This window comes from Thunnus thynnus, chromosome 9 (assembly GCF_963924715.1).
Source record: "Thunnus thynnus chromosome 9, fThuThy2.1, whole genome shotgun sequence".
Classification (NCBI taxonomy): Eukaryota; Metazoa; Chordata; class Actinopteri; order Scombriformes; family Scombridae; genus Thunnus; species Thunnus thynnus.
In genome coordinates, this window is record NC_089525.1 from 9528446 (window position 1) to 9540606 (window position 12161).

At 40.3% G+C, this 12161-nt stretch overlaps 1 protein-coding gene across 1 annotated transcript; it reads right to left on the reverse strand.

Annotated features, from left to right (window-relative positions):
* Nucleotides 1-602: 602 nt before the first annotated feature.
* On the reverse strand, nucleotides 603-7643 carry hdx (highly divergent homeobox). Its single transcript, XM_067598729.1, has 11 exons — nucleotides 7498-7643; nucleotides 5750-5911; nucleotides 5256-5402; nucleotides 3820-4992; nucleotides 3679-3735; nucleotides 3402-3548; nucleotides 2346-2544; nucleotides 2177-2256; nucleotides 1524-1640; nucleotides 1197-1319; nucleotides 603-1112 (listed from the first exon to the last, which is right to left on the reverse strand). The coding sequence occupies exons 2-11, from the start codon at nucleotides 5813-5815 to the stop codon at nucleotides 843-845; spliced, it is 2379 nt and encodes a 792-aa protein (XP_067454830.1). The 5' UTR covers nucleotides 5816-5911; nucleotides 7498-7643; the 3' UTR covers nucleotides 603-842.
* Between the last annotated feature and the right edge of the window lie 4518 nt (nucleotides 7644-12161).

Here is a 12161-nt window from a genome sequence, read left to right on the forward strand (position 1 = left end):
AACAATAGCACAAGAGTAGAATCATTATTATATGGTGTGCAATGTTCAATACAATGTTATTATTATACATTGTGCAGAACGATAATAATTAAATAGTGCAATTCTTAACCTGTTATTGTAATATGTATTGTGTATTGGATATACTGTCTGCTACATGTCTCCTTTTGTTTATGCATAGAAACACCATTGTCATAACTTCTGATCGATGCTGGGAGACGAAACAATTTTAAACGATTGTAACATTGATTTGGCCACTTCTATTAACTATCAAGTGTGTAGACAGTCTGTGCTGGTTTATTTGAACGTGAATTAGATCATTGTGGACATTTTCTTGTGGTATATTAAAGGTTTAAGATCAAATATCACCTTCTAATTAAGTACAAGACCAATAACTGCCATTAGAATGACTGTGTATCAGTCACGTTTCATTTTTACAACAGTATTTTGAGCTGGTTAACGACAGAAACGACAGATATCATAACGCATAGTTCTTGTTTCTTATAGTGTGAATTTTTAAAGTGAAGGCTGGTGTTTTATTATGAGCAGACACGACTCTTGTGTTCTGTTCAGTGGGTGATGCATGAGAAAAAGTCACAGACAGGTAAGTGAGAGGTTGTTTATTGTTCTCTCTGGACTGGACCAGAGCAAGGCGAATGATATGCAGTAAAAAAAGGCATTGTCAGCCCAAACAGTCATAGTGAAGCATCAATCCACAGGCACTGGGCGTGGAGCATGAGTTTATCAGAGTGTTTGTGTTAATGTAAGACCATACAGTCCAGCTTCTGTGTGGAGTGTGGAAACATCTGTATGAGCGTGTGCGTGAGTTGATGTACATGAGATAGTCACTCTTGTTCTTGGACTGCTCCCTGCAGTTGCTCCTCTGATGCAGAGGGCTCAGTAACTTCAGTTGTAAAACCGTCTTCGTTTATGGTGACCAGTGGGACACTGTCGTTCGCCGGCGCCTGTGTGGGGTCAACGGCGCTCGCACCAGCAGCCGGGGACTCGTCGTGGTTGGAGAATTCATCTTCTGACACAGCATCAGGCTGAGTTCCCCTCTTCACAGTCATGTCCCAGTCCTGGTCTGAAGGCTGAGGTAGACTGGCGATGAGTTCCTAAACACAAACAGTGGACTTCGGGTTAGAAATTTTCTAAATTTGCTAATTTTTCCATTAAAAGATGTTGCTGTGTAAACATACCTGCTGTCTCTCCAGATCATTATTCCTCACAGCGCTCAGCAGGCTCTTCGTGAAGCTTGCAAGCTCCTGGTATCTTTGTTTTTGGTTCTCTAGCTCGTGCTCTAAGAACTGTACTTCTTCATGCTGAAAGGATTCAAAACGAAAAGTTAATTCAGAACCTGAGAGATCTTTGTGAGTTACAATGTATTTGCCATTTAGCATCACAAAGATTCTTCAGTGTTGGCACTTCTCCCGTACGGTAGACGAGCACCAACAGTTCAGTTTGAAGAACATAACTGTGAAGAATTATGACAAGTTTATGCTTGATCTGTGTGCGTGTCTCTTCACCTTGAATTCCAGCAGGTTCTGCATTTGCTCTATTTCTGAGGCCACAATTTCACCACCATCATCATCGTCGTCGTCTTCTTCTTCTTCTTCTTCGTCCTCATCAATTACTTCGATCTTCTGTTGAAAACAAAGGGATTAGGTCCAATTACTTAACACACAGATAATGAAAAAGGGAATAAAGTACAATTAGTTTAGTTTATTTGCACATATATATATATAAAAGACCATAATAATTAAATTAAGAAATTAAGAATTAAAAAAGATAATTCTCAAAAAAAAATTATTTGTATATATAAATATAAACTCAAAAACTGAAAAAACAGTGGAATCCAAAAAAGTAGAGATTATGATATGACTAACTGTGCACCCCTAGACTGTTAATGTGTATTAATATGAACCATAAATAAGCCGTGACAGTGAGCCAACATACACAATATCATATCATAATTCATTTACACCTGTGCATTTCCTACTGTGATGTCATATTTGGTTGATGACGCACAGCTGCTACAGTCTTGTTGCTACAAGCTAATACTGTATGAGATTATATGCTTAAAAGTAGAATGAATGAGCTCCAATACATTTTTATTACATTTGGGCAGAGGCTGCATTTAATGAGGCTGTGCTGTAATATCAGAGAAATAATGAAGTACCACATTATTGGCCAGTGGAGCAGCAGTGGTCACATCTGTTCCATCTTCTCCGTCTCTGTGTTGTGAGTCGATGGTGCCATCTAGGAGAGAGAACACCGCATTAATACTGAGACACACGGCTTATACGGAGGTAGGTGTCGGTGTGTCTGTGTAGTATGTGTCGCCTCACCTTCTGACAGGCACACAGATCCCCCATCATTCAAGTCATCTCCGAGGTCAGGCGTTCTGAGCCGCTCCTCGTCAGGGCTAAGCGCCACCGGAGATTCGTTTCCTGGGGATGAGGTTGTGAATACAGCAGGCCCACCTTTAGGTGGAGGGATTTCAATACCCATCAGACGGTACTTCCTCCGTCTGTTACTGATCCATGTCTGAGAGACAGAGAGAGCGAGAGAGAGTGTGTCACAGCCGTGGACAAAAAACTATTATATTATTACAACTAAAATTCGAGGATATCAGCAGATTTTTCAGGAGTGTGATGAATGTGAAGGTAAGCTTGAATACAAACTGTACTGTTTTATTTAAGAATAACATGATACTTTTTTTTTTCCCTGTCGGAAAATTCTGTTTTTTATTAATTTAATACAGAAAAGTTAGATGGTGAACAGCATCACTCACATCAGAGGGGTTAAAATGCTAAACAGTAATTTACCTATTACCATACAGCCTACCACCAATGACTACCTGACATTATGTTTCACATTAAGATTCATCTAAATTAGTTTTAAGCAGTTGTTTAGGTAGCAGTAGTAATGATTTCAAGATGATCCTAATACTGTATCTCTCTGTAGGCAAAGATTTTTTCTCCCTCGCAGTAAATATCCTAGCGAGTGAGATGGCAGCGGGTCATGTGTGTGTCAGGACTGAGAGACTATATTTAGTCCATCAGCATTCCTACCGTGGCCCTGATATAGAACTGCGTGACTTTTCCACAACTTTGTGTAAGTACGTTAGAAAACTTCTATGACCTAGAAAAGTTCTTCCTTCTTGTTTTCCTTCAGCACAAAAGTTGAGAAAAGTCAAATGGTCTTGTTTTCTCTAAATGTCACAGACTTGTCAGCAGACAATGTGAGATAAGGCTAAAAACGTTCTCAGTCTACAAAACATCTCTCTTGTTTCAATGATGCTGCAGAAATTCGATGCCCAGAGGGAACCCATACTTTAGATTTCTCTATAATTCTTTTTACACTGTGAGGTAATTTCTTTTCAACCCTGTGGAGTTGATTACCTTGACTATTTCAGTGTCTACATTGAGCTGGTTTGCTGCAGCGGTGATCTTTTCCCTGCAGACTGAGCCCAGGCTGGTCATGCCTCGGTCCCAGTAACGCTTCAGTTGAATGAGGTCCCCGTCACTGAACTGGGTCCGATCCTGCAGCTGAACACATGACACACACGCTGATTTGTAATAAGTGTGTAATAACCACACAGTAAACCTAGTACCTTCAGTTGTTCTCCTATTCTATACATGTAAAATCTTGCAATTGGCTTCACAAAACAGTACTCACTGTTCTCTTTCTGGAGTTGCTGATAACCCAGGGGGCAGCGCACACACCGATCGAAGTCTGCAAACAAAGACAGACACATTTAGGTTAAGTCTTTCTATTCACTTTTAGAGACCACAGCAGAAACACTAGAACACCACCTACCTGTGAGCTGGATTCCCCTGTGAGTGAGGTCTGTGCTGTGAGGGAGTAGCTGCCCTGAAGAGCTGTGTTGCCGTGAAGCAGTGCGGTTTTGGAGCTAGTCATAGGAGGTGTGTGGCTTCCGCTCACCACAGACGGCTCAGACGGTGACGTCTGCTCCCTGTTGATGTGAGTCTGAGCGGCCATATTTGCCAATTCCTCTTCCCTTTGCCACTCATCTTCTTCGTCTGCAGTTTCCATGGCGATGGAGAAGTTATGACTAGTGTCCAGAGGATGGGGCACCGGCCTATGACTCTCTTGAAGTTTCCGAATAGACGCGAGTTCAGGCCCAAGTCTGTCCCCCTTGACTTTTTCTGACAAGGTGAAGACTTGCTGGATACGAGGTGTCAGGTCAGAGGCAGGACTGGAGTTTCGGACTGGGAGGGAGACCCGAGTCTTCTGTGGGGCAGGTGGTTGAGGTTGGGGATTAGAGTGAGGTCTGGGCTGAGTCTGGGACTGGGAGGAAGAGGACCAAGGGCGATTTTGCGCTGTACCATACTGCCTAGTCCAGCTGTGAGGTACCACCCCTGCTCCGGCACTTACCCCCGCCTCCCCAAGGGACAGACTCCCCTTCCTGACTGCAGTGTAGACTAAAGGCCCTGAGGCAGATGTGAGGGATGGCGGGTTCTGAGAGAGTGACACCAGCTTGGAGTGTAGAGGTGAGGAGCTGGAGCTGTTTCTGCTCTGCAGGGCCTGGTTGATCAGTGATGAGGAGGATGGGTGCGCTGAAAGCTCGGAGTCTGACTGAGATGGCGGGGCTGCGGGTTTCGGTCGGGAGCGAGGGACGGAGTTGAGAGAGTAGATCCCGGTCAGTATGACGTCATTGTTGTTGTTGTTGCTGTTGCTCCCACTGCTGAGGGGGGAGGAAGAGGAAGGGGAGGAGGATGACGACGAGAAAGAAGGGAAGGAAGACGACGGAGGGAGGAGGTGCACACGATTCTGGATGTTCCGCGCCGCGGTCATTTCAGCGGGGAGCATTGCCCCTGCCGCCAGGCCATGATTGGACAGAGCACCTCCGGCTAATGAGTGATTGGACAGTAGTCCCCCGGCGAGGCCATGACTGGATAAGGAATGAGACATGCCTCCATTCTGCTCTACCTTGGAGGCGAGCTTACGTCTTTTGTTGCCAACCCATGTCTGCGGGGAGAAGAACAATCAGCTCGGTAATGTCACTTAAAAAACATTCTGCAAAAACGCTAGAGGGACTAATTCAGCAAAGTGAGGATAATGATTCATGACTCTGTAAGAGATGAAGGGAAAAAACCACAGACTCCAGACTCCTCCGTCTCAATTACTTACCCTGGACACTGCTGCATAACAAGGGTTTCCCTCGTTAGAAACACATTGGTGCAACACAAATCCATCACACACACACACATAAGCACATTTTATGGGCGTACCCGGACAACGCTGAAGTCCAGTTTGGCCTCCTGAGCACATTGTAGTATTAGCTGGAAGCAAGCTTTGCTCTGATTGGTCATCCCATTATCGTAGTAACGTTCCAGGATCCTCTGCTGTTCAGCTGTAAACACTGACCGCAGGTTCATCTGAGAGACAACCACAAAGATAAAGAACCCCCCCCAAAAAAATTACAATGAGATCAGAGGTCACAAGAGTTCATGGACAGATAACAGCAGATGATTGCGTAAAAGTGATAGCTTTCACTTTAAACTGATAAGTTCATAACACTTGCGCAATTTCCTTTCTTCTCCTCATACACTATAATAAGATTTTGTAGACAACAGGCCTTTTTCTCCGCAAACATTCTGACTTGTCATAGCAAGAAAAACACGTAAGCAATACTTGTGCTTTTTTTTAGATGCAAGTAATCAATTTGTACAAAAACACGTCATCTCTTTAACTCATATTGGAATGCAGATCTTGATATACTCACAGTCTGCAGGCCTCGCCTTTGTGGCCACGCATCCATTCTGCTACTGGAGGGGAACGGGGCGGCCATGCAGCTCACAGCAAAACCTCCATATTTCTAGGTTAGCGCACTTTTGATTGTACTCATCCTGTCTCAGTGCACCTGGCACACTGCTGGGTAATGTGGCTGCGGAGAAACCAAAGCAGACAAGACTATATTTAAGAGTGTACAAGTGAATAAAAAGAGTGTGCAACACATCATTCAAGCCATCTCGTCATGAGCACAATTCTACACTAAAAACAATAGAAGACTTCTCTTGATCAGAACTAAGACGCTCAATAATTAAGTTTCGTCATATGGCACACAAATGGTCAACATTTTGTCATGTAATATTAATTAGGGATGCAACAATCCGACTTTTTCAGTCCTGAAACTGATAGCTGGGTTTTGGTTTCGGCGGATACCGAGTAGTCATCAGGCTTGACTTAAACATTGCTTTCATATCTCTGCAAAACAATATGTAACAAATAAATACATATAAATTTACTGAATTGTTATTTATTAAAAAATAATAGTATCCAATATTTGATCCAGCTATTTGAGTCAGTATTGGACCAATTTCCGATATCAGTTTCCGTGCATCTCTAGTATTAGTTAATGCGAAGCTGGAAAATACAACAAACTGGTGGCTAAAACTGTTATAAACTATGACAAAGCTGCTGTGTGCCATGATTACAAATGTTGTGCCTAATCAAGCAGTGTTATGTTAATCACATAAAACTGTTTAAACAAGTTGTATAAATTGCAATAAGGAGATTTATGTTAATTACAACTTATATCTGACTTTGTGGCAATATTAAAGCCTTGTATTACTAGTAACAATCACTGATGTAATGCTATTAAGTAGTCGACAGATGATTTTTCAGTTTCTTTTAATATGGAAATATTCAAAAAGAAAGATAACATAACAGATTTCCTCAAAAAGACAAAACTAAATTTCCTTTAACATGATAAACAATACAGACAAAGTGACACTCAAACTTTAACAACTTATTCTTTTTACTCATTCAGAGTCAGTGTGACATAAATTGTGGATATTGGAGCAAAACATGATGAATATGTCATTCAAATACATTGCTGACCTGTATTATGTCAGTACATAGTTAGTGACCGGAACAACAGGCAGCCCTGATGTAACGTTTAGATTTACAGAGAGCTTAAAACTGTTGTGACGAAGTTTGAAAAGGGCTTTTGATAAAAGCAGAAAATGTCACATACGGGAATGTTGTGCGACCAATAAGCATCCAGCAGGGTTGTATTGGCAGGCTGACTGCGCATGGCCACAGTCAATATGGAAACATTACGGAGAGAATTAGCAAACAAAATTGTGTCAGATTATTACGCCACCAGGCAAACAGCCCGGCGGGGGATTGAGAAACACAAACACAGCACAGGAAGCACATGCCATAACTTTACGACCGAGAGCCACACGGTAAACAAACCGGGTAAGCGCCGCATCGCCACCACGGCCAACACAGACTGCTCATGTTAGCTTGCAGGCCCGAGCGGCCATATCCGAGCCAGCCAGCGTCAGGTAGCGTTAGCTTAGCATAGCTTTCCCCCGTGGAGAGCTGCAGCTCAACTTTTCCTCCAAATGTGTGATTTCCAGACCCGGGCATGGTCATGCTCGCTGAGCCGGGTTGCGAGCAGAGACGCACAAACACGGGTCCGGATAGCCCCGAAACCACAACTAGAATCACTTTCCTACTCACCATTTTTGATGCCAAAATCAGACGGTAGGCTCAAATTCAGCAGATTTCTTCAGCAGTCAGTCCTCTTTGCTAGACAATGAAATCAAAACGTCCGATCATCAATTCTAATCATGATTGTGACGTGTCTGCAGACAGGAGCCAATGGGAGCTCAAGATCATCGCTGGAGAGGGTGAAAACTGAGCAGGGTGGTCCCGCCCACCGGTGACTGTTCAGAGAGCTGCTGGAGGAGGGAGGTCACAGGCATGCAACAAAGTCAAACAGGCCCTTCAGGCTACCGTGATCCCCTTTTTGCTGGATTACCTAAAAAAGTCTGTAAGAAAATGCAGCTAGTTCAGAAAGCTGTTGCTAAAGTCTTGCCTAAAATAAAGAACATGGATCACATGACCCCACTGCTGAAGACACGGCACTGGTTCTCTGTGTGTTTCAGAAATGATTTTAAAGTTATTTTACTTGTTTTTAAAGCTTCAACCCTCATCCTACAGACATATTTAACATGCAAGGACCACCCACTGGGGTCCCTCGGGACCCCAAGAATAAACTACTGTAAGAAACAACCATCATAGCAAAATGTTAAATTATTTCTTCTCAAAACATTGTTAGTAATGTAATTAATGTCATCTGGAAATTTTTTTTTTTTTTAGGAAAGTTACAGTTCATTAGCATATTGTGTAAAAGGAAAATATAAACTTTTCTTTAATACAAATTGCAGCTTTTATCCCAAGTACAATCTTTCTACAAAGCCCTCAAGCCCCCTGACAGTGTGTGATACTTTAAATTAGGACCCACGGCAAACATGAACTCAATAAATAAACAAATAGTTCCATCTATTAAAACTGTATAGGTGGAACTGAGTCCCCCAGTACCCCAATATTTTCGTATTTTTAAGTAAAACAGAAATGGAAAACAATGATATTAAGTCATCAGGAACAAATTGATTGACAAAGTCATGAAAAATTGGAACGCTGGAATGAAGCATCTGTGAAATATGACTAAAAGTGAACCTCTGGGGTCTGTGGGAGTCGGTAGGATTAAGGTTAAATAACCTCACTCCTCCTAACATCAGAGAGCTTTCATTTTATGTTCCAGCCAGATCACTGAGGTCCTCCACCACTTCTCTTTTAAATGTTCCTTATGCGTCCCATAAAAGTAGCGATGAGGCTGCCTTCTGTTTTTATGGAGCACACTGCCTCTGAATATTAACGTGGAAAGCTCTCTGTGTTTTTAAAAGGAAATGAAAGATCTATCGTTTTAATCTGGGTTTTAATTTCCAGTAATGTTATAGCCTTAGTTATAAAGTTTTAATCATCCGTTTGATGTTATTTTAATCCCTGATGTTTATTTTATTTTATTGGCTTTTATTTATTTATTTTCAACATTTTATTGTTATATTGTTGTAATTTTCAGTCTTGCAAAATTGTATTTTTTGTTGTCTATGTTTGTTTTTATTTTTTCTCTGTTTTATAATCTTGCTATGTGAAGCACTTTGGGCTGCATGTTCGTATGAAAGCTGCTATGTAAATAAAGTCGAGTTGATATATCCTTTAAATGGCTTCACAGCTTTTATCCAACTAATCAGTATTTGCAGAAACTCAATAAAAGACACTGATGTAAGTTGTTCCTTTTGTGGGGAGCTCAGAGAAACGCTGCTACATTTATTCTGGTCTTTGGCCTGCATACAAAACAACTGTGGGGTAAATAGTCAAGATTTATTGCTGATCGTATCTACCCTCACTTTTTATTACTTTGGAAAAATGTATTGTTAAGATTCACTGAAATGACAGGAATCTCTGCTCATGGCTCTGTTTGATTAATTTACTTTATGTTGACCAAATTTTATATTCACAAGTCCAAATTCTTAAGCAAGAAGACAAACTTTTCAGAGCTGACTGTCCATATCAAACAATACATTTCTTCAATATCTGAATGTGTAAATAAAAAAGCTGTTAAAATGTATAACCACTGTAAGCATTACATTATATTTATTTAACTTAATTAAATTTAAATTATTTTTATTATAGTCCCCCTGACATGTTTTTGTGTGTGTTAGACTCAAGTTATATACACAAGATGCTGTAAACTTGTTGTATATGTGTTTCAATAAAGCTGTTTATAAAAATTTTTTTAAAAAAGGTGACAGACGTGGAAGCTCCACAAACTTGTTTCCTCATCACCTGAACATGTCAAAGTATCCTCTCAAGTGTTTTTGCAGTGGTCTTCCCCTGAAAGTATATTACAATGCAATACAATACAATACAATACAATACAATACAATACAATACAATACAATACAATACAATACAATACAAACAACTTTATTAATCCCATCCCTTGTTTGGAGCAGCTTGTTGTACACACCAGAATCAGGTTTATTGCTAAGTAGGTTTGCACATATAAGGAATTTGCCTTGTGGTTGTTGTGCATAAATATGTAAAAAAAAATATACACAAAATTAAGTAACCCTACATATAAACTGTTCTAAACTATGACAAAGCCATGAATTACACATGTTGTGCCTATCCAGGCATTGTTATTTTAAATAAGCCTTGTGTATACACTGTATCTATCTATCTATCTATATATATATGTATATGTATGTATATATATATATATATATATATATATATATATATGTCTAGAATACACCTCTTGGTGCTACTTGGACACATCATTAGTGACTTACATTGTAAACCTTATTCAACCTGCTTTGGCAATACTGTATTTAACTATTTGAATTGTATTACTTCTTATCTTGTTCTAACTACATATACATATTAACATACTGTCTACATTTATATGTATTATTCTCTATTTCTATACAGATATTCATCCTAAAATAGGCTGCAACTATATATACAATATACTGCACCTTTAGCATTTAAGACTGAGTAGCTGACTTTCAATACTCACCCCCTTATTACAGCCTAATAGCTTATTGGCATTTCTGCTGCAGTATGGCTAATGACAGACAGAGGCTAAGAGCATGTATGAGGAATAGGCAACAGTAATCTAAACCATTAGATAAATGGAGCTATAAATGTTTTCTTCTCTGAAACCGGATGAAACAAACATTGACCCTTACAAGGTACCCTGCCAATAACATAAACACAAGCACTGACTGCCAAATATGTTTTCATTTGCAGGACTTCTCAAGTCCTTATTATTGCTTTGTAGAGCAGCTATCTGTTTGAGGGTTTGCAAAAGATCTGCATGTCTTCTTGCACTTTAAAAGAAGAGATTTTTGTACTGTCACTTCCATATATTCAATGAAGATGCTTCATCTGTAACCACAGCGTGTGTTGTGATCTCTTCCTACTGAGTGTTTGTGTGTGTGTGTTAAATGAGCTATTTAAATTAAAATACACATTCCTAGAGTATAAAAACCACTTGTACATGTCTTTGCTGATAGCACATCATGCTCAGTAATGGTGATGATGGTTGTTTTCCATTCAGGTAGTTGATTAATCAATTAGTTGATCGACATAAAATTAATTAGCAACATTTTGATGATTGATAACTCGTTTTGAGTCATTTTTAAGGAAAAAAATGCATAATTCTCTTTTCTGCATTTTATACTGTACATGAAAAAATATATTTTCTAGATAGGCCTATTATATATTCTGGTTTCTTTAGTCTTCTATGATAGTAGCCTGAATATCTTTGAACTGTTGGTCGGGACAAAAAACATTTGTAAGTTGCACGTTGGGCTTTGCGAAATCGACATTTTTCACCATGTTCTGATATTTTATACACCAAACAACTAATCAATTAATCGAGAAAATAATCAACAGATTAATCGATAATGAAAATAACTTTAGTTAGTTGCAGCCCTGAAGACATCTGTCTGTCTATCTACCTGTGTCAGCTACGTATCTACAGGCCTATATGCACGTGGCATATTTACCTGCTATACTTCCCTCACCTCCCTATGTATAAAGTGGTCCTTATATGAGACGTGTGGTGTGTGTGTGTGTGTGTGTGTGTGTGTGTGTGTGTGTGTGTGGAGGAAGGGGTTACTGCCTTAATCCATGACGTCACCTGTGTCCCAGGTGCGCAGCAGGGGGCGCTGTTCCTCACAGCTGAGCTCAGGCACACACCAGCAGCGCCTGACAACTGATGCTGATCTTCTCATCCATAGATGGTGAGTTAAAAAAACAACAGCTGATATATAAGCCCACCTCTCCTTGTGAATATAGCACGTGCTGCACATAGGAACAAATAACATGTGGACAACAACACATTTTCGGTATAGGCAAAGATTAATGATGACAACAATGGCTTAATTTACTAGTAAATACATACAATAAAACATACAATTTCTGTAATATTCATATATGTACCTACAGTGCGTTACTCAATATTGAGTTTTTAGTGGCCCTAATATATCCTATTATTTATTGCGGTGTATTTAAAATGATTTACAATTCAATTTAAGTTATTTTTGCATAAATCCTTGTATGCATGTGTGCATGTGTGTGTAAGGCAGCGAGGGAGGGAGACATGGAGAGATCCTCCCTATATGGTGTGCGTTGCACCATTCCCTGGTCTGTATTATGAGTGGTGGCCCTTGTGATGCTGCAGCGAGGCGGGCGGGAGGAAAAGAGGGAGAGGGGAGGGGTCGCTCCATCCCCTCGCGCCCACCGAATCCACTTCTCACAGCGCGCGG